Source organism: Hippoglossus stenolepis, chromosome 13 (genome assembly GCF_022539355.2).
Source record: "Hippoglossus stenolepis isolate QCI-W04-F060 chromosome 13, HSTE1.2, whole genome shotgun sequence".
In the NCBI taxonomy this organism is placed as follows: Eukaryota; Metazoa; Chordata; class Actinopteri; order Pleuronectiformes; family Pleuronectidae; genus Hippoglossus; species Hippoglossus stenolepis.
The window spans coordinates 10,602,059-10,624,375 of NC_061495.1; the positions used below are offsets into that span (position 1 = coordinate 10,602,059).

At 42.0% G+C, this 22,317-nt stretch overlaps 1 protein-coding gene across 1 annotated transcript; it reads left to right on the forward strand.

Annotated features, from left to right (window-relative positions):
- Nucleotides 1-1,318: 1,318 nt before the first annotated feature.
- si:ch211-39i22.1 (brain acid soluble protein 1) lies at nucleotides 1,319-21,264 on the forward strand. The gene is made up of 11 exons (XM_035174512.2): nucleotides 1,319-1,652; nucleotides 7,503-7,579; nucleotides 8,186-8,639; nucleotides 9,017-9,138; nucleotides 9,581-9,707; nucleotides 10,997-11,020; nucleotides 14,528-14,554; nucleotides 15,018-15,035; nucleotides 16,879-16,995; nucleotides 18,161-18,220; nucleotides 18,321-21,264. The coding sequence occupies exons 1-11, from the start codon at nucleotides 1,589-1,591 to the stop codon at nucleotides 18,347-18,349; spliced, it is 1,119 nt and encodes a 372-aa protein (XP_035030403.1). The 5' UTR covers nucleotides 1,319-1,588; the 3' UTR covers nucleotides 18,350-21,264.
- The last annotated feature ends 1,053 nt before the right edge of the window (nucleotides 21,265-22,317 follow it).

Consider the following 22,317-nt stretch of genomic DNA (forward strand, 5'->3'; position numbering starts at 1 on the left):
GAAACAAAGGAAGAAAATAGTCCCATGGTTGTCTGAATGCATTGAAGAGCTGGAATTATGAAAGTTGCTTTTTCGTATTTGTCCATTGCAGCTCAGAAGTGTCAAACAAAGCCTTTAACCTTTGGTAAATACATGGATTTGAACACCCTGTGCACTTCACATTGATTAAACACAAATTCTGAGTTTATAAATGAACAAATGGCGCCACCTGCTGACTCATACCAGCAAAAACATTTCCATTTGCCACAGAACCGGCTTGACTCTGTGGGTTAAAGTAAAGACAGGAGTCGGAGGATGGGAAAGAAAAAACCGTCTTTTTCAGATCCACCTTGTGGTTGGTTTGCATGAGGTCATGTGTGGTTTATTCCAAATAGAAACCTAACATTAATTTAGCATTACAAGCAGAAACCAGCTATTCAGTGTGCTCTAAAGAAACTTGATATTTTAATAAAGTAAATTATAGGCTTATTAGACTGCAAGGACATTGTATAGACTCCATAAATCATAGCAATTTATAACTTTATAAGGAAATGTTACAGGCATATGGATGCTTATAGTATGAGGATGTTGAAAAGTCTATAAAGGGGGATGGTAGGTAGGTTATATGCAGTGAAATCCAGCCTTGGCATTTACAATCTTATTAATAATTGTTATTATTATAACTTTATTTATATAGCACCTTTAAAAACAGCTGTTACAAAGACGACTAGAAAGGAACAAAACTAAACACCAAAGACAAGAAGCAAATCATTACAATGTCATTGAAAACCGAAGATATCAAATAATCTAAAATCCATAAACAATAAATGCTGTTGTTCAACAAATGATATAATACAAAATCTAAACTTAAAGACATCATTATGTCGTAGAAAATATAAAACCGGGGACAACAAGTCTTGTTGTACAAAACAAAAAAACAACAAATAACATATTGTGTAAATGAAAATGAAACATAAGTAAAAGGAGTGAAACAAATAAAAGTCTGTAAAAGTACGTTTTTATTAGCGCTGGATCAGATATTAAAATAAATGAGACTCCGCTGTTTACTAAGTTAAACCAATAAGCTACATACACATACACATCTCTCTTGCTCAACTCACCTCTGCTTGGTGTTTAAAATGAGTTTGGGATAATTATGTTTTTTACGCGCAGAGCCGGGTTGGTAACGACAAGTCTGCAATTAGTCCACAATGTTAGTCATGGAAAAGCTAAATCACCATTAGTGGGCTAATCGGTGCCCCAGCAGCACCGTACCCAGCCCCGGTGTCTGCACGCCTGCCTTTATTTTGGAGAAGACCCGCCCCCCTTAATAAAGACTGGACCTTCGCTCCTCCAATTCAGACAAAAGGAGAGAGCGACAGATCCGCGGCGCCGCGCACCGAGCACAGCATCTGAGCACCTTGGAAACGCCACCGGTCTGATTCCTAAGACGCGCAGCGACGCACCGGCACACGCAGCAGCACACCGACACGCACACGCCCTCCACATCCACCTGAAACCACCCGGAGTCGGTGACTTGTCCTCCCCGAAAGGCCGTGGAAAGGCAGAGAGAACCCCGGTTCATTTGCAGCCAGAACACCGTGTTCCCATGATGTCATACCTGTGGATTCTGCTGTTAGGAAGCCTGCTGGCCACAAGCGCCAAGGCTCAAGGTACAGATTTGTCTCCAATTATCTCAACCCAGTCTTTGAGCTGAATGCAAATTGCTCTGCTCTCTGCCTGCCTGTCTGTCTGCCCGTCTGTCTGCCCGTCTGTGTGTTTGTCATCTTCATCTTCGTTTCTACTTCAGTATTCCTCCGTGTCTCAACCTTTCTCTCCCCATCCTCTCATTATCTCCCCTCATTACTCATCCATTAATGCCCGTGTGCGCGTGTGGGAAAATGCCAGTCTGTCTGTCTCCCTGTTGGCATGTCAGTCCAATTCACCTTTACTTGGATCCTGCTCGTGTTAATACGCTCTGAATGAATGAATAATAAAGATCCGCTCCTCACTGTGAGTGTCTCTGACTCTGCAGCTCAGACATTACCAGTGAAATAGGTGTGCCATGTAATTTGGTCACATCTTTCTGGACATGAGTTTTGGCCCACATGGGTGTGGTGGACCCATTGTGCTTGCATAAATGATTCTCTTCCTCGTGTTTTCCCTCATCCCTCTTTTGTCCTCATTTTAATTTGATCCTTTTAAAATCTCCCATCTTCATTTTGCATCTCTCTATCTTTCCTTCTGCATTTTACGCTCCCTCCTCTTCCTCTTCGTCTTCAGCTGGTCCATGGGCCCCTGCCCTTCCCCGCGGCACATGCAATGATTTCAGATTCTTCAAAACCCCCTTCCAATAAAATCGAAACTCTGAGACAAACACGGACACTGGGGGGGAAAGAAAATGAGAGGAAACTATAGCGGAGATGCTTGAAGAAGATAAAAAGAGAAATATTGAATTGAGATTGGCAAGAGAGAGAGAGATATCAAAAGAAGAAAGGAGTGAAAGAGGTAGAGAAATTGACGAGAGAGAGAGAGATATCGAAAGAAGAAAGGAGTGAAAGAGGTAGAGTAACAGCAGGTCCCTCCTCATCAAACATATTATGCAAACAAATAATCTGTTGAACGTTGGTGTGCCTGAATGCAGATGGAGTAATCTCACTCTACCGGTTCACTTTTTATTGCAAGACAAAGACAGGAAACCCACGTGCACAAGCAGGCACGCACACACAGACACACATACAGGTTCCCTTTCTTTTTCTTTCACACGCTCTCTCTCTCACTTTTCTCTAATTGCCTAACTCTACACTCACTGTAAACCCAGTACTGGGGCAAAGAAAATCTCAGTGGGTGTGTTTGCTCACTTGCAAGTGTGTGTGTGTGTGTGTGTGTGTGTGTGTATGTGAGAAACACACATACATGTCACATTGAAAAATATAGGGTTGTTAGGTCAATTGCACACACATCTTGTACAGTGTGTGTAAGTTATAGAAGTAAAACATAGGGAGTGTCCCAGTAACTAGATCCAGCTCTAACTGCAGACAACACCCAGCAACTCAACTAGTATCAGCGCCTTCCTCTCCCCCAGGGCTCTCAGCATCTGTTTGTATGTGTGTGAGAGAGAGAGGGAGAGACAGAGAAAGAGAGAGAGAGAGAGAGAGTGGGTGTGGGCTATAACTTTAATGTACAGAACATGTGGGAGTATAAGGGTGCTTTAATGTGAGTCTGTACATAAGTCAGTTATAGGAAGTGTGTGTGTGTGTGTGTGTGCCAGGTGCATGTGTACAATATATGTGTGCAGACTTGTCTGTTTACACATTAAACTACCACTTTTGATGCATAAGTGAAACGCACACACACAACCACACCTTCTCCCTCTGCTCCCATGGGGGCAGTTTGAAGGTGTGCGTGATTGGTGTAAACACAGCACTTTCTGTCCCACACACACAATAGGCCCATACCTGGCAGAACAATGAGTTGTAGAGGGGCTGTGTCACACCTGACACACATGCGCGGGCAGTTTCTGGTGTACTATTACGGGGCATGGCTTGGTTATTGGTTACACACATACATGCATGTTCACGCATTATTAGTCATTCAAGCACACATACACACACACACACACACACACACACACACACACACTAAGCGAGCTCACACAATCCTACAGGAGCCTGAAAGAGCCAGAAAATGAAAGTCCTCGCCCCCCAGACTCCAATTTATGTAACGTGTACTGTGTAGTACTGAGCGTTACACAACTAGAGGGGCATGGAGTTCACTCCACATTTTCCATTTTCCAATTTCTAAAATATTATTAGAATGATGGAATAAATTTCAGTTTTGAATTATCAGGCTTAGGTAGAGCTGATATCAGGTGCCATGAGAAACAGGGCCATCACATGACTGGGATGTGACTCAGCGGCACCAACATCAGACAATGCCCCAACACTTCCTTAAAAAGCACAGAACATGATATACTGTACTTAACACATTAAGTGCATTCCTCGTGCTATACTGGCTGCTGAAGCCCACCAACACAATTTGACTTGATCTGGCTCATTTAACACAAAAAATATGAATTATTCATATAAAGCACAGTTTGTCATAAATGCTCAAATGTATGTGTCTTTCATTTGAATTGCAAACCCTGGTTTTTTCCGCTTATTTTTCCAAAGCAGTTTTTTTGATTTTGGCCTTTTCCTAAATCATGCTCATACATGCAGACTTTGGCAAAGCTGGTGCCGATGTTCGTAGACTTTTCCAAGTGATGTCACACTCTCGTTTGGTGGAAGACGAAGAAAAGTGAAATGATTATGTATATGTCTGGGAAAATCTAATTGTTTCCAATCACTCTTACAGAATGAAGCGACTCTCTTGATGTCTGCATTACATCCAATAAGAAGCAAACATAAAGTGCAGCTTTTCCCCTCTGCTTTTTGATATATAGATCCAATTACACAACAAAGATGTTTACAGTTTGTTAATAGCCGCTCATCACGTCACGTTAGATGTACCATTGAGCTCCATAACTCCATTTTTAGGTCTTAGATCTTTGAAAAGGAATCGCTTGGCAGGAAAAGGGCTCATTCACTCTCTTGCGCGGAGCTAGATTTATACCACTGTCATGTCTGTGTGCTAAATACAAAGCTACATCCAGCCGCTGAGAATACAAATTAGCGTACTTCCCAAAAACCTCGAACCATTCCTACAGTTGAATAGTAACTTTCATGTCCTGGGTACAGTCACAACACGTCTCTGTGTCAGATGACATATTAAAGACAGAAAGATGTCTGATTATCAATCTTTCAAACCACGCGGGCCCCTCTTTAAAAGAACACAGTGTGACTAACAGTATTTAGCTTCCCACATGTATAAACTGGATTGACTCAAGAGTCGTTCCTCTGAGAGCCTTTCTTTTTTCTTTTTTTCTTCCAGTTTAACACTGCACATGCTGTACGGTCCCATGCAATTGCGTGCAGCCATGTCAAAGGCACACAGATGACTCATTCGCCTCAAGGGAAAGCAGTGGCAGAGAAACAGATTGAGTTTGGGGAGAAAGAGAGAGAGAGAAAGATAGGAGGGAGATTTTTAAGACAAGAAAGAAAGGAAAGGGGGAGGAGGGGAGAGGAGGGAGGCGTTTGGATGTGCAACCAGTTGTTTCTCTGCCGCGCTAACCCAAAACAGGACACCACTTAGTCTGAGTGTGAGAGCGAAACTGAAGTTGTGCGCACATCAAGTTATTCTTGTGTGTGTGTGTGTGTGTGTTTCAACATGTATAAGTTTGGGCTGAAAGGAGAAGGCATTTTATGATATTGTAATTTTTGCATGCATGTATGTGTGTGTGTATGTGCAGGCATGCAAATGTGTGTGTGTGCGGGGTGGGGTGGGGGGTGTATGTGTGCTCTGTAGCGGAGGTTGTTAGAGGAGGAAGTGGCAAACTGATAGATGGGAACAGAATGTCCTATGGAGTGGCAACTCAAAGCAAGAGTTTCTATGGGGGCAGTATCTCTAACACACACACACACACACACACACACACACACACACACACACACACACACACACACACACACACACACACACACACACACACACACACACACACACACACACACACAGAGGTTACATGAGAGCTGCATACCTCGCACAAACATGCGCATGGAAGCACAATGACATGCAAGGAACATGCCCACTCATTTCCACATATACTGCCAGTAAAGACATATAGGCGTGACCCCGACACGCACCACACACACAAGAGTCGGACAAAGACACAAAGGTTAACGGGCACTTCTTCACAGTTTGTGCAGTTTGTAGTTTAACTTTTTACGTCTTATCATAAGTTTGCAGTTCACTGACGAGACACATCAGCCAGTGTCTACACTTATTTCCACCTCATTACCTTGACTGGCGTGCCACAGTACATCTTTGATCCAGACAGAGATTTCCAAGGAGGTCGTAAAGACAGTGGAAACACCCTGCACACGGAGTCACACACGAAGTCCTGCTCATTAGTCTCTTTGAACTCAAAATAAATCACAGAGGGCACAGATTAATTAGGTTTATCTTGGACGCTAAGGTGCCGCAGTGACACTCGCTGTAAAAACATGGGGCGAGAGGGGAAAAAAGAGACCTTGTTTTTGTTCTATAGGTCCGTGCAGGAGTGTCTGCATGTCTGATCGTCACGTTTCAGTGCAAAAGTGCATGTAGGGTGTGTTCAGCCGTACTTACATGTGTGTTTCCTATGGATTTTTCCCTGGTACATGAATGTGTGTGGTTGTTTGTGTCACCTGCACCGCTCCCCCTGCGCGATAATAGAAGTGCTTGAGATGTGTTCATACCGTTCCTGTCTAGGCTTCACTGACTCTGATGCAATCTCACTTGGCAAAGCAGTGATGGGAATGGGCAGTGAACAGCTGCCAAAACAACAAAGATGATGTATTTTTGATTTTATGTGAGCACATTGAAGAAGACAACAGCAAAGTCCTGATCTCCCTCATTATTTTCAGATGTGTTCTTTCTTTAATCTTTCCCGCCTTCTCGTGCGTTTCTCTCCCACTTTTTTTCGAGCTGTCTCAGCGCCGACCATCAATCGAGTCAGAAGGCTGAATCGCTGAAGTTAAGAGTTGGTATTTACGTCTGGAAAAATGCTCTGCCCCGGTGAACCAGCATCAGGGTGCTGCTGAGCAAAGTGCGACCAAGTCAAAGCACAGTTTGCTGCTTCAGCTTCTCGCGTTCGGCCGGGGAATGTCACAGCACTGGCTCAAACACACACACGCGCCGTTCCCATCTCGCACAGAGAATGACAAAGATGTGCTCGTTGTATTTTCTCATTAGTACCTAGTTGCAACTCCAGTGCTGAGGTCGAGAGCTCATATGATGGTGAGGCCGGTCAGACGTAATCGAAGTCGTCCAAATTGCAGCTGGAGCATTAACATCAGGCACCAATCAGGCCAGGGTGTGGCTCCCTGTGTGTGTGTGTGTGTGTGTGTGTGTGTGTGTGTGCGTGTTATAAAATGTATTAAATGCACCACAGCTTGACAACCATTTAGACAAATGATTTTAAATGGCAGCAGATGGATTAAGACATGGGGTTTTAAATAACCCATGGTAAAACTAATCACAACCGGTCTTTAGGTTTTATTGTTTTTCTTTTAGGTGCGATTCACAGTATGATACTTGAACTTGTTGGTGTATAAAGAGTAGACGACACAAACTGGTCAATATGATCAATTTCAAGAATGTTGCCAAGTTTGAGGGACATGTGAGGAACTCCCCTTGAGACCGTGAGACGGATTTTGTGTTGCCATGGCTGCCACCTTTTCTTCTTTCCTAAAAGAAAGGGATAGTTTCACAGGTTTCCGTCAACTGTGTGATGTTTGCTGAAGCACCGGGGTTTCAGGACAGCTCTTTATTTTTCTTTCCGCTTTTTTGAAATGGATATTTCTCAGTTGTCAGTGCTTCGCTGGATGTGTGCTCTTATTTATTTTTTATTTTTCATTATTCCGTTTCTCTGCCCCCAACAGAGGAGGAAGCGGCTCCTGAGATCCCGGCCCCCGAAGCTGCAGCAGTGCCAGAAGTCAAGGCGGAACCCGAGACTGAGGTGAGGATGGGGAATATCTGCACGGCTTACCTGTATGAAAATACATTTTGTAACAACTTCTCTAGAAAAAGAATAATGTACATGTTTACATTATAGGTTATTTTTAAAGTTTAACATGGATGGTAAACTCTGTTGTGTTAAGCCCTAGTCCTCTCATCAATCATTGCATAGCGAAGAGCGCTGCTAGAGGGTTTGGGCCAATTGAGAAAAGTTAGCGGCAGCTCCCCTGAACCGCTGTCCAGCTTTGGGCCCCCTGAATTATTTAGTGTGTCCCTACAAGTGCTTCTCATCTAGTTAAACTCACTGAGATCTGGAGAGAAATCTAATCCTAAATGCTCAAGATAGCCTTTTGATATCATGACATATATTAGCTGGCTGAAAACTGTGTGACTCATGTTAGTTCTTGGCTCGATAAAGAAGGTTTTATGAGGTGTCAGTTTACGGGCTTGAAATGTAACGGCAGCTCTGTGTCTTTTTCCAAACACCTCCCAGCACCTGACAGCTGCATCATCTGTGGAAATGTGGTTTTACTGGGCTATATCATTTTGCAAGATTTAACATTTAATAATGTAATTTCAAGAGATGTTAATCTTGTGCTGAATACAGGAAATACAACCATCGGTGAGTGCACCTGAGTCGGATGCTGAGCCTGAAGCTGGAACTGAGCTATCTGCAGCTCCTGCCACTGAGGACGCTGAACCAGCAGCTCCTGCAGCGGAGGACACAGAAGCAGCAACTCCTGCAGCTCCTGCAGCTCCCTCAGCTGAGGACGCTGAACCAGCAGCTCCTGCAGCTGAGGACGCTGAACCAGCAGCTCCTGCAGCTGAGGATGCTGAACCAGCAGCTCCTGCAGCTGAGGACGCTGAACCAGCAGCTCCTGCAGCTGAGGACACAGAAGCGGCAACTCCTGCAGCTCCTGCCGCTGAGGACACAGAAGCGGCAACTCCTGCAGCTCCTGCCGCTGAGGACACAGGCGTGGTAGATCCTGCAGCTGGAGATGCAGAAGAAGAGACAACTGCAGCAGCAGACGCAGAGGCTGATGCAGCTGCAACAACACAAGGTTATCAATAGCAGTTTAACAATAATGAAACTGAGATAAACATGGTTATTGGCACAAATACTAAACTTTGAAATGTCCTCACTTCTACAGTCTTAGCACAGTCACAGTGAATAAACAAATCATTCACTGAGAAGTAAGATATAATAGTTATTTATGCATTTGTCCCTTGAAATCCCTGTTCGAGGTGACACCTCTTCCTTCCATTCGATGTGTTAACATGTGATGTTGTGTGCAGAAATACTTGTGCAACCTTTCTTGTTTTCCCTGGAATATATGTTAAGAAATGCAGTTAAACCAGCCATGCTACTACACTCTGTGTAAACGGATGATAGAAACACAAATCAGTGATCTAATACCTGGTTCCATCTCCTGTCCAGAACCAGAAGCTGATCCAGAGGTAAAGGTTCCAGAGGTTCAGGATCCAGAGGCTGAGCAACCAACAACGAACGTAGAGGAGGTATCCACTGCAGGCTCTGATACGACAGCTGCTCCGGTGGAGGTCAGTAGCTTATAAAACCTACTGACAAATATATTGTACTCGAACTAACTTCAACATCTCAAATATATTTAGAATATAGGACAAGATGTTGAATATCCCTTGTACGTTTGAAGGTCTTCTGCACAATTTAGGTCACCCACTACCAGTAGATGTTAGAAGGTGATGTTAGGGACACATGATACATGATAACTGACAAGTGGTGTATAACGTAGATATTAGACAGGAGCTGCTATGCTATTGAGAAGCCTTCCTATAATTTCCTCATGATAATACATGTTGAAAAACAAATTCACAGGAATTTATTGTATTATTTAACTTAAAAAAAAAAAAAATCTAAATTGAGTGCCATAATCCAGTCAATTACAAAAAATTACTGATAAAAGTTGTAATCCATGAATTAATATAACGGGAAATTATAGATGTTTGTATTCCTCTGCCTTAGAATGGACCCATTGATGACGCCGCACCAGCGACAGACGTACTTGCAGAAGATAATCAGGAACAACCAACTGTTGAAGAAAAGATTTTGCCGAATGTCAGACCAGGAGCCAGGTCCATTGTCCCTTCAGGTGAGAATAAGAAAAATGCTCACTCTCTGCTACATGCACTCAAGAATTCATGCTGCTTTCACTCATGTAGATCACATCCCAACGCAGACTACACAGATTTCCCTGCTTCTGAATTTTCTGAATTAAAGTGGGACAGAATAGGGCCCTGGTAATGTGGGTAGGGCAGAGTGGGCTACTTCTCAGTGTGTTTACCAGTGCCATTTATTAGGTGCACCTATTGAAATGAGGTGTAAATTCAACTTTGGAGGATGTGGTTTGTGTTTCTGTTGAACTGTGTTACTGTTATCATTTTGTCCTCAAATCCAAACAACAGAAACCCCTCTATGAATAAGCCACTACAGCTCTATCATCTGACTATATACAGTATGTGGAGCGGTATACGATTTGTAGGAAGGCATGAACACACGTATTCTGTAGATGAGCTCACCTCTTTAGCGTGTGTGTCCTTCACATGGGGGAAACTGTACAGACTTGTTTCTGAAACATGTTCTGCCCCATGTTTCTGCTAATATCTGTGTAGTTGTGTCACAATAGCAACAGTTGTGATAGATCTCCAAATTACCTCCACCTATAGGAGGCTATGTTTTCATGTGTCTGTCAGCAGGATTACGCAAAAACTGCTGAGGAGATTGTACTGCCAATTGGTGGGAGGGTGGGTTATCGGCCCGAGGAGGAACCCATTAACCTTTGCAGCAGATACGATTGAGGGGGCGGGTCCAGGGATTTTACTTTTTTACTTTCTTTACATTGCGAAAGGGCATTTTTCCACATTCTTGAATTTCTCAGCAAATAATGCAGAGATCTTCATGGTAAAAGTCAGGCATTTGTTAGATGCTAAAATCTATGAACAGGTGAACTTGTTAGTTTGCAGAAAATGTTTGTGCCCATGATGACTGATCTCAATACATTTATATGCAATATAGTGATAGAGTGGCCAATCAGCCTTTATACATATATTATATAAAGTACTGTAAATTTAGAGACATTGATAAACATTCACACATTCTTCATTGCTGAACACCTTTTATAAAACTGGGAATGTTGATGTATATTCCTCTGCTGTTGCTCGAGATGTAGCCACTCCTACGTAAAATAATTAAATTGTGAAAACACAAATTCCTGTTGAGATGAGAAAATTCAGTTTTCTTATTTACTTTGTCTTTGTAATTTTATTATAGACAGAAGAAAACATCAGATTAGTGTTCCATGGCTGTGCTGCTGTTGATTATTCGTATCTCTAACTGGATTTCACATCCAAACATGATCCTGTTCTTTGTCTTTACCAGCAGATCAAGGAGCTAAAGTGAACGCAGGTACGTTATCATCAGCAATGATAATTTTTTTTTCATTTCTGTCTCTCTCTCTCTCAACCACATTATATAACCATCAACCTTTCTGAAGCCAAGTCTTGCTTCAGCCAAACAAACAACCATTATTGCTTAAAAAGTATGAGTCAGATGTGCTTTTCATCTTGCAAGAGCACTTCAGGGCAGCGTAATAAAAATCGGCTGATTTCAGTTACTACAGTAACGGCGAATCCAAGACGAAGAAGCTGGCCTGTGGAAGTCACGCTTATAAACGTTAATGTCTACATAGCAGCATTTTAAACATGTTATAGAAATGGTGAGAGAGGAGGCTCTGAGTGGGGAATAGCTTGAAAATCGTTGAACAGCATTAGTGGAAGTGTTTGGAGAGAGTGTGTTTGAGGTAGACTGACTTCTTTTACGTGTGTTTCCCTCAAACTCTGAATCTGCTACAACTACCTGCCCCTGAGCAACCATCTGACAATCAAACCATTTGAACAAGGACTTCCTCTCGCCCGAAGTGTATCTCTGAATCCGGCATTTCAAACCATATCACATCTCCACGCTTCATTTGACTTCCAGAACATCCATGAAATTATTAATGACAAAAAGTTTTCTCATCATTCATTTAAAAGAAACATGGCCTGAGTTATTCTGAACAATATTACTGTACCTCCCTGTTTTCTGGACAAACTGATGGCAAACAGATGTGCTTTACTTTCGCAGAATACAAATCACTTAGGAAGGTTATGAGGTTGGACTTTAACCCATTAAATGTGTACCTCCTCCACTGTATGGTATGGGTCGAGTAGGGAAACCTCCCACATTACCTCAGTTTGATTTTTATCACATTTCAAATGTCCCCCTACTCAACTGTTTGACCTCATCTGTGATTTTATTATCCTCCATCGACTCCCTTCCCTTAAAGCTGAATTCTTGCTCTTTCCAATCCTAAAGTTATGCTGATATAATTTCAGCATTTCCTCTCCAAAGTCGTGCTGTTGTTTGTTTTCTTTAAAATTGTTATTTTCAAACGCTGGTAACTAGCTTCTTAGTGTTGCTAGCACCTAAGAGTAGGGGCGTGCTATTAACTGTTTGGGAAGTGCCGGCTCTGGAGGGTTTCATAGGCTGAGGAACGATCTCTGATGGTGGTGAAAAAGAGAGAGAAGAGGATGAAGAAAGGTCATCCTCTCTATTCTGAGGAGAAGATGACAGAGAGGGGAGGGGGGGGATACAAGCTAATCAAAGGGAAATGATGGAGAGGAGAAAGTGTGAATGGAGGTTAATGGAAAAGCCAGGGATGAATAGAAGACGACAGGGTGGACATTAGAGGGAAATCAACACGGGAGAATGTGACAGACGACGCCCTCATTTGTGAAAGCTTGTACTTCACAACATGAACACACTTCTTCTTGCACTTCACCATCCATATCAGTCACGGGATCATTACGCCTCTGAGGTTTTATCTGCAGTAAATTAAAGTCGCCCTGCCCAGCCTCAAACTGCTCGGTACACTGACTTACACATGTTGTATAAGTCATTTGGGTTTTCCCCCCTCGGTTATTATAGAGTCAGGTTGAAGTATCGTTCCTGACAGACAATATCCTTTAATCTATGTCAACACTAGTTCACAGGATCACCATCACACCCCTGGAGCTGGAGGAGTTTCAGAGTCCCTGCTGACGACAGCTCCTCGGACGGTTGATTGTTATCGTCGAGCCGTTTAACAGGGTTCAGCGCAGTGTGTTCGAGAAACTACGTCTTTTTGGTGAACATCTGGAAGATATTCCCTCTTGGGTGGGACTGCTAAAAGATAATATCTGTAAAGATAATATCTGTATTAGGGTTAATATTGGATTTCTGTCGCCGATCAAGGGGTTTAAATCAGAGGATGCTCTGGCAACATCCAGGAAAATCCAGTTAGTGACCACGAACTGTCTTAATTGTAACCAGTAAAATAAAATGTCCCTAGTATATAAGGATAAACACAAGAACCTTTGGGTACACATTTATAAATACATTCAGGAACCTGTGAAGGGATAGTTCCATTTTGGTTGATCAGCAACAGAGGATGTTCTACTGCGCGTTTGTTTCCCTTAATTAGCATTTACTTCCCAGATATTTTCACAAATACTTACAAAATCCCAGTATTGATGGCTACATATACAAGACATAAACAAGAAATTGACAGGATACCTCCGCCAAGGCCCGCCAGTCCCCTTGAATTCAATCAAATTGTACACTTTCATAGATATCAGTTCCCTAAATGTGCCTTTTCCATCAACATCCATGAACAATATCCTTGGAAAATTGGGGAAAATGTAAAAAAAAAACACCCTTTCTCGCAATGTTAAATAAAGAAAAGAAATCCTGGATCCACACCTAAACGTAATGGTTTCTTCCCTGACACCTACTGCATCCTGCCAAGTTCCGTGGAAATGCGTCCTTTTAATTTTGACGTAATCTCGCTAACAAACAAACAAACACTAATAAAAACCTTCTTGTAGTGGGTTATTAAAACACACAACTCCAGTCACATCGATATTGTTCAAAAATCCCACTAAATCTTCAGCATTTAACACCCTCATACAAGAAAGGTTTAGACATGTCTCCTGCTCTATTCACAGTAGCTCATTTTGAAACTGGCATCAAGTCTTATTAAAAAGAACATTACCGCCCCCCTTCATGAATCATAGCATCAAATCCTGAGGCAGTCCGGCGTTCTGGCTGTCGTCTGGCAACAGAACTAGAAAGTGTGATGGTTACCAGTCAGTTTGAAGCACTTGACACCATAAAGACTTTCTGTTGTGATGCATTCAGCTGGATCTCTATACTTCAGGAATGCCAATGTATATTTATAGCGCTCCGTTCCCATGACAAGAGACTTGTTTGATCTCCTGGGGTTACGAAAGTTGAATCACTATAGCTGCGAGGCAATTTGACGATAATGCAGGAACAGGAGCGTTCACTTCACTTCACTTCACTTCACTTCACTTTGAATCAGCTTTCAAACTGAAAGCTGATTCATCCCGGCTGATGTAATGATTATAATTTGGTGAAAGGCGCTCTTCTTTAGTCCTGTGTTATTAGTGGCTTTGTCGAGTTGAAGCAGGTAGAGGGCAGCCGTGATGTCACAGGCGTATACAGACAGGCAGCACAGGGGAGAGATAACAGGGTTGTTTGCATATGGATCCAATCGAAGATCAGAGACACAGGGTGTGCCTCTTCATCAGATATCTCTCTGAAATTGTGAAAGCACTTCTCTGTGTGTACAGATGAGACTCAGTTTATGTGTGTGTGTGTGTGTGTGTGTGTGTGTCTTTCCAGACTGGTTAGGACAGAAACTCTAGACCTCTTAATGCCTCTGAGGCATCAACTACAATGAAGAGAATAATCTCGCTCCTCTCCTCTTCTCCTCTGCAATCTGTGTCACGGCGCTTTATATGATTTATGTGATAACCTCATTTTCACTGCGTTCTGCTTTAATCACTTCGCTCCCTTTCTTTCTCTCTTCAGCACCTGTTGCTGGCCCCCAAGAAGACGGTAAGAGCCTTTATTTTGTCGTCTTGGTGCAGATATGAATAATAACAAAAGAATGACATCATTGCATCTTCATTTCAAAACACACATCTGATACAGAAGAGCTTATTTTGCTATCAGGATATTACTGGCATGAAAAATTAAAAAAAAGATATACGTGACAGAGGGTGAAATATTTTAATTCAAACAATATTGATGAAACATATTTGATGAATTCTCTCTGTGCTTGTTCTGAATCTCTTCCACACTGGAAGTAACTTCTTCCTGATTGTCAAACTGAAAATTAGATTGAATAGAAAAACAGGTACATGTTTGTTCCTGTTTAAATAAACTGTCCCTTGTGTCCCTTTAATAATTAACTAAAGTTGTTCAGCCATTGACCATAATTTATGACTTTGACCAGTCTGTAACTGGTTCACTTTCACATCGCTAATTGTATTGTTATGCTCTCTCTTCCACACACCAGACAAACCACAGGCTGCAGGTGAGTTATCGTTCCTCTCCCTTTTCTGTTTTGAACACACGTCCATCCCCCAACCCCGTGACCCAAACCAACACATACCTGCAGTATAAGCATTCCCCTATTGTCTCATGTTATGCAAACTGCACTGAGCCCCCCGGCAGGTGTGTCGTCGCTGCATGACATTTCAAAAGCTTCTTCTTTTCCACTTAGCATAATTTCATGAGTGACAAGTTTAGGCGAAGATGGCAGAATGGGACTTTTAAGTGACAGAGTTTAAGTCAGTGGCTTAAAGGCTTAAGTCACCGGAGCTGAAACTTGAAATGGTCACTTTTTCAAAACCTATAATTAATTATTAAAACATTATTACACACACAAACACACACACAGACATATTTTCTATCTATCTATCTATCTATCTGATTCCCATACATTTTTTCCATAGTGCATTCTCTATTTACATACTATATGTCTCCTCCAGCCTTTCTTTACACCACACAATCTGATGTCTCAGTTCTGTGTGTTCTGCGTATGTGCACACACATGTTCACACACGTCCGTGTCTGCACCCCCACCCGTACTTCCGCTTACTGACTCATTACATTCTTCCATTTTAATTTTACCTAATTTCACTGAGTCACCGAGTCACGCGTGTTTCAGTACCGGTTTCCACTCCCTTGTTTTTCTCACCTTTGACTTTATCACGATATTTGATGTACCCTTTCTACTTCAACTACTGACTCACTGACACTGACCCACCAATTAAACACCATTATCCCATCTCTCCCCCACCTGTTACTACAGCACATCCTGCCATTATTACTATTATTACTTTACCCTGTGTTGACTGAAGCCAGTGTGAGGCATGTTTAGAGCATATTATCCATCAAAACATTTTTAAATCCTAAATTGCACAAAGGCGGTTGCGGTTTTACTTTAACTAGCAATGCCTGCTATATTTTATACTTTAGTCTATTATTTTTTCTTGTACTTCCTTGTACTAGTATAGCCAATATTCATTTTAATACTAATTTTACCCAAGATTACCTGGTAATGCATGACACATTGAACACTGCACATAAACATGTACACTTAATGTAGATGCTTCCTTACTGCTATTCCTTATCTGCTATTTCATGAGTTAAACCTTGTTATCAGTAAGAAGAGAGACTTATATACAGATTATTTTTGGCTTAATTTAATCTGTAAGTAATTATCCTGTCATTTTACCTGCTTCATTTTGAATGCACTTAGGTCATTCATTTGATGATGGTCTTGGCACTATAGGTCGTCTGCGTTTGCTCTGTTTGTTTCCTTTGCCTTCGATAGACTATGAAAAGCGTTCGCTGTATGCTATGACACAGCAGGAAAACTATTCAGATCATTGCTGTCATAGTAACTGGGCTACAGGTGCAGAGAGTTTCATGCTGTCACTGTGAATGCTTTCTTTTGGTCGTCTAAACTGTGGGCTAGACGAGTGAAAAGGGATCTGAATGATGCTGGAACACGATGATACATCTCTGTCTCTCTCTCTCTGTCTCTCTCTCTCTCTCTTACACACACACACACACACACACACACACACAGTCACAGAGGCATGCACACATGTCATTGAGCTTCAGTGCTAAATTGCCTTTCATTATTTCAAAATGGCACCCCGTGGCGACACTGAACATTACTGTCTCCATACGCAGGTGTTACACTGAGAGTCATTCAGCTCGGTGCAGCCACAGCTGTATCATGAAACATCCTCAAACTAATGTGTTCAGAATTCATTCTGGTATTCTAATCTGATGCTCTATACGTTGATGAGACATTTTCAGCTCCTAAAAATCTATTTTTTCTTTGGTGTTCTCGTTTCCGACAGAAGCCAGCTCCGGCTCTTTAGCAGGCATCCTGTGTGGAATCGCTGCGGCTGCTGTGGGATCAGTCGTCGGATTCATCACCTATAAGAAGAAGAAACTGTGCTTCAGCAATAGACAGGGTAATTATCATGCTGATTACTGAGTGAACCAGAGTAAACCTTAAATAGCACAATGCCTAATACACGGCTTGATATTTGACTAGACACAAGAGATTCCTTCAGAATCTAGTCTCTTGTACAGTGAACTATGGAAACAACTTAAGCCTATAGCTTCATTTACTCAACGTACGTCAACCTGCATCACAGTGTCAGATGCTTAAAGACTTAATCATGCAGGAGACAGCTGTATATGCTTGACTTGGACCATAGCAGGATCACAGCCTTTAATCACGACTCTAACTCATTTCTTCAGCCAAGCTCGAAGGTGAGGTCGATGTCGTTGTTTGTAGTGTGTGTTTGAAAAAGTCTTAAAAGCAGAAGTATCGTCTATAGTAATAACATGGTAATACCAGTGTCTTGGAAACCGGGCAGACTCAGCGTTACAGAGTGTTGTCAGTTAGTGTTTGCCTGCATAGTAATACAGCCAATTCAGCATAGTTTCCATTTACAGTCAACACCAACAACAGGCCAGTCAGGTTTTCAGTGATAGAGGGCAAATGTCAGTTTCAGACTTCTATACTGTGAGTAGGTAATGTACATTAAAAGCTGGTATTAATCAGCTATCTAAATGCGAATAAAGATCACTTTCAGATTTCCATTTATCTTATTCCTCTGTGGATTTCTGAGACAGTTTTTAATGGGATAGAATTATTCTCCGTCAGATGAAGTCCAGAGAGTATAAGGACTATAATGTCATCAGCATGTGCAGCCCGGGGCTGCTCCTCTGACGATAAGTGGGAGGTCCTGACGGCACACATATGAACAGTTTGGAACGTTTACGGCGGAAAAAAAGAAATGAATCAAATTTTCACGGTGGTGATAATAAGCAATTAGAGCTGAGAAATATTAACATCCTCAGAAACTCCCTCTGGGTGCTCCCGATGTCATGCTTAATTTATGGTCAGTGGTGCTGTATAGTTTCACAATTATAGAGGAGGGATAAATCCCTCTGTGTCACATTTGCCAAAGGCAACAATATAAAGTGATTCTATGTTAATGAGTAGAAAACGCAGTTAATTAGCTACATGCTTATGGAATTCATATTGACGTGTGATGCCTTGTCAGCTTCGACAAATCGCCTGTCTGGGGTTTTGCGTCTGACTGACTCTTTAATCTCTGTGTTTAGAAGCTGATCCAGAGGCAGCCCGCAAAGTCGACACAGCCGAGGCCAACTCAGATCCGCAGGGTACGACACAAATACACACACAAACACAAACACACATAAAATACATGACATTACTTTGAAATGCTTTGATCTTTACGCTGTATTTTCCCTCCCTTTGCAGTCCTTAGCAACCTGCTGAACTCCTCCTAGACCGGCGACCATCACACGGCTGACTGTCTGGACCAACTACAGTCGACAAAGTGGCAATCTCACTGTTAGGCTCTATCCGCTGTGGAGCTGTGTTACTGTGAGGCCCAGAGTAGGGCTGTGAGTGTGTGTGTGTGTGTTTTTGTCTGATTTATAATGTGTATGTGTGGGTGTGAGTGTGGGTGTGTGCGCGCATACATGTGGGGTTAAAGGCGTTAGGAGAAGAAAAACAAAAAGCAAGTAAAGATCCTCTATGTGAACCTTAGGGGTTTTATGATTGTTACAACTTAGGAATTTATTGAAATGATCAGTCAAATTTTCTACTTTAAACCAAATCCAAAAACTTATTTTGTTTCCAGAGGGGCCATGAAAGAGATTAAATCTCAGATAAAGTATGACCATTTGATGGCTAACTCATAGAACTACCTTTTCTTATTGTTACTTGTATGGCTACCATCTAGTTCTAGTAACTCTGTGTGAATATAAACCAGTGACAGATTTTGATGTTGTAGTTGTTTAAACTTTATACTGAATTCTTACCAGTGGAATTTTCATTTCCTGTTCCTATCATTGTTTGAGCCATCCGTATGATTTTGAGAATCCACAGATATATACGTAAATCATATCTTTCATTTTCTACCCATACCATTATCTGCAGCGTAAATCGTAAACAGGGGGCTTCTATAACTGCCACTGCATTCCCTGGATTTTGGCGAGGAATGATAGCGAAGGCCTTTTTCACTGCAGACAATCGGACTTGTAGGAGTAGCAGAGGCCCAGGGTTTCCTGATGAACAAGTCAAAATGTCTCCTGTGAAAAAGGCCTGTATGGATCCTGGGATTCTGGGGATGCTCTGAAATGGTCCGATCTGTGTGAGGAGGGCCGCTGATGTCACTGTATGTGTGTTTGTTTGTGTGTCTTTTGATCGGTGAAGGGGCTTAGTCTTAAATTCTGTTGGGTCACTGTCACTTCTCCTCAAGTCTGTTCAAGTAATTTAAACAGAGACTTCTAATACATTTCTAATGACTCGCTCCAAAAAAAAAAAAAAAAATCAAAACTTATTTACCCTTAGAGAAAATGATGATTTCTAAATTCAACAAGGAGAGTTGAAGTGAAGTCTAGTCCGACCCTGTTTCTGGACAATGGATGAATGTTCACCTGACATGAACAAGTTCAAAAACAGGTCATGTAGTAACGTATTTAGACGGATTTGTTCTGATGTAGTCTGTGTTAATCTAGTCGTGATGCAGTAGTTTCTTCTCTATAGTGCCTTTCACTGACACAGCCTGACTTGAGCAATTCACAGACACACAGAAGAGACGTGGAATTAAAACACTAATGAATGTATCGGAAATATAATTGAGGAATGTAAAATGACACTTTGAACAGCTCGTGCACGTGAAACTGTTCCATTATTGTACATTATTATACCAGATGCATATCTGATCGCAGTGGGCCAGTTAGTTATTTTATATATCCAGTGCTTTTTTTGACTGACGCTGCCTCCCACACTGTTTAAAAAGCCTCCGTTAATTTCCTCTCTGTGTGTCTCTTTATTCGAGCAAGCCAGATGCTGTCCCGGTGTTTTTGTATCATTCATAACTCCACATCACATACACCATCCACCTGTGATTTTTATATAAATTAAATATTTAGCAGTGGTGCCTCAGAGCTGACACAGATAATCTTTAGTCAACATGCTTACTGTGGTATTTTGTGATTATTATTGTGAAATGCCGAAGAAGCGCTGTGTTAAAAAAAAAAAAGACGCCCAACAGTTTTTTGTTTTTCCAGCTGTAGCACAAAACTACCAACTTCTGAATGTCTTTTTCGTTGCCTTGCAGTTTTTTGTACTTGCTCTGCTCCCTTTAAACACAGGGTCATAGAGGTCGCGTAGCGCCGCAGTTCATGTAATGTGCGTAACTTGTCAAGCACCATATTAGCTGCAATACAGGACAGAGACTGTTTCTAACAGCCTTGCCTCAAGCCGAGATATATTAAGTCTGTGATGTCACATATCGATTCATTCTACTGTATGAGCTGCAGACTGGGAGGCGGGTCAAAGTTAGGCTTTGAATCGCCTCCTCGTCCCGTAATCTGTGATGGATGGAGTTTCTCTCGACACACTGAATGAGGGGGTCGAGTCGAGTGTGTACGAAATCTCTTACGACACCTGCTACGTTGGCACCGAGTGATAACGCACAAAAATACCCGCTGAATAATAGTACAAGCTTTCAGAAATAGCCGCTGATGCCTTCAGAACAGAGGATTCTCCTTTTTTACGCAGTTCTCGCCTCCTCCATTGGGTCTAATAGGAATCAGCATGATCAGTCTGCGACACCCTACAGGGCACGCATGGTCAGAAACCCGATGTAGAGACAATAAGAGCTGGGTCCACTCTACATTCCAATGCAGTCAGATTCCTTGTAAACACAAACATGTCCAAACCAGAATGTAAACCAAGGGAATCATCAAGCTATTGGGTCCTGAAGTGCACTTCCATCAAGTAATGCTAGGGCATCAATCATGGCACTGACCGGTCCTGCCTTACGAACCCCAACCTTTTGAATATCGCAGCGAGGCCAACAAAGAACAACGGCGGCGTCGTCATCAGAGAGAGACAAGCAGAGATGTTTTGCAGGTTATTTTAATAGCAATCTCTATGGGAGAAGCACTTTCCTATCCTGTAAACATCTTGATTCATCCAACACATTTAGACAATTCTTTTCTTCTTTTTTTTTGATTTAGACTAGTGTAAGACTTTTTATTTAAAATATTCTGTGTTTTTGATTTTGTGTAGGAACTTTCTTCTTTTGTTTTCGTCATCTGGCACTTGTGTTGGTCTTCTGGAATTGTGTAAATAATGTTTGAGGAGTCAATTAAACGTGGGAGTTGGTGTGTTATTCCCTTGCCAAAAATCTGTGTGTGTGTCTTTTATAGTATAATATCAAAAACAGACCTTACACGATTTATTTCATTAATTCAACTCTGTCACAAGAGCTAATATATACATATATAATCTGTGTGTAATTAACTCCACCAAGGAGGTTGTGTTTTCATGTGTGTTTGTTAGTTCAGTCAGACAACTCACATTCAAATGCTATTGCAACATTAGAACAGGTTATTGTTTGGTGTCTAGGCTCCGACTTAGTTACTTCCCACGATATGATTACATAGATATGATGGGAATGATGAGCAAATACTTATAACCCCCCCTCCCCCATCGCAGCCTACAGGTGAATGCTGGGGTGGTGGAGGGGCTGAAGCAAGACTGACGCAGCAGCAGGGCAAGCGAATGGAGAGATGGGGAAATTTCTCTGCTTAAATAGACAGCCTAATAAGGTGGTCTGCGTATTATAGATGGTTGTGGAGAGTGAGGTATGTCATGCGATGTACGTCACATGATTGGAGCAGCGCAGCTGGAGTTGGCTGCCTGAACTAGCTCGCAGGCGTCGCTCCTCTTGGCAGGGTTACACAGAAACTACTTCACCGATATATTCATGATACTTTGTGGAGGGTTGGGGCATGACATGGTGAGATTGGGTGTTTATTCAAAAAATAATGAATGGATCATGTGAAAAACAAAATCTGGCATGTTTAGGGGACTGATATTTATTTATTTTTGTGCAATTTACAATTTATCCAAATAAAAAACTGGGTCTATAGTACATTTTAATTTGGTATCACAAGGGGACTGTTGGGCCTTGGCGGAATGCGCTCTGGTTTCGTTGACCGAAAAATACCGTTTTGTCTTTCCACTTGACTTTCCTTTCATCAAACTCAACACCTGTGTGGCGTTGGAATGTGAATAAAGCTCGGGCATCATGAGACTTGATCTAAAATGCGTGATATGTGAAGTATTTATAGAAGCAAACTACACAGCTCGGAGCTTTGCGGATGATTTATGATGACAGTCCCACCGAGGCTCTCAGAAATAAACTATGTGAACCTGCGTGTTGTTGTTTTTCTTG

What these genes read in the sequence shown, in the direction of transcription:
- si:ch211-39i22.1 (XM_035174512.2), top strand. Translation starts at nt 1,589, where the DNA reads ATGATGTCATACCTGTGGATTCTGCTGTTAGGAAGCCTGCTGGCCACA. An exon ending in CGACAGCTGCTCCGGTGGAG is followed by an intron (nt 9,139 to 9,580) that starts GTCAGTAGCTTA and finishes CCTCTGCCTTAG; the next exon opens with AATGGACCCATTGATGACGC. An exon ending in CAGGTCCATTGTCCCTTCAG is followed by an intron (nt 9,708 to 10,996) that starts GTGAGAATAAGA and finishes CTTTACCAGCAG; the next exon opens with ATCAAGGAGCTAAAGTGAAC.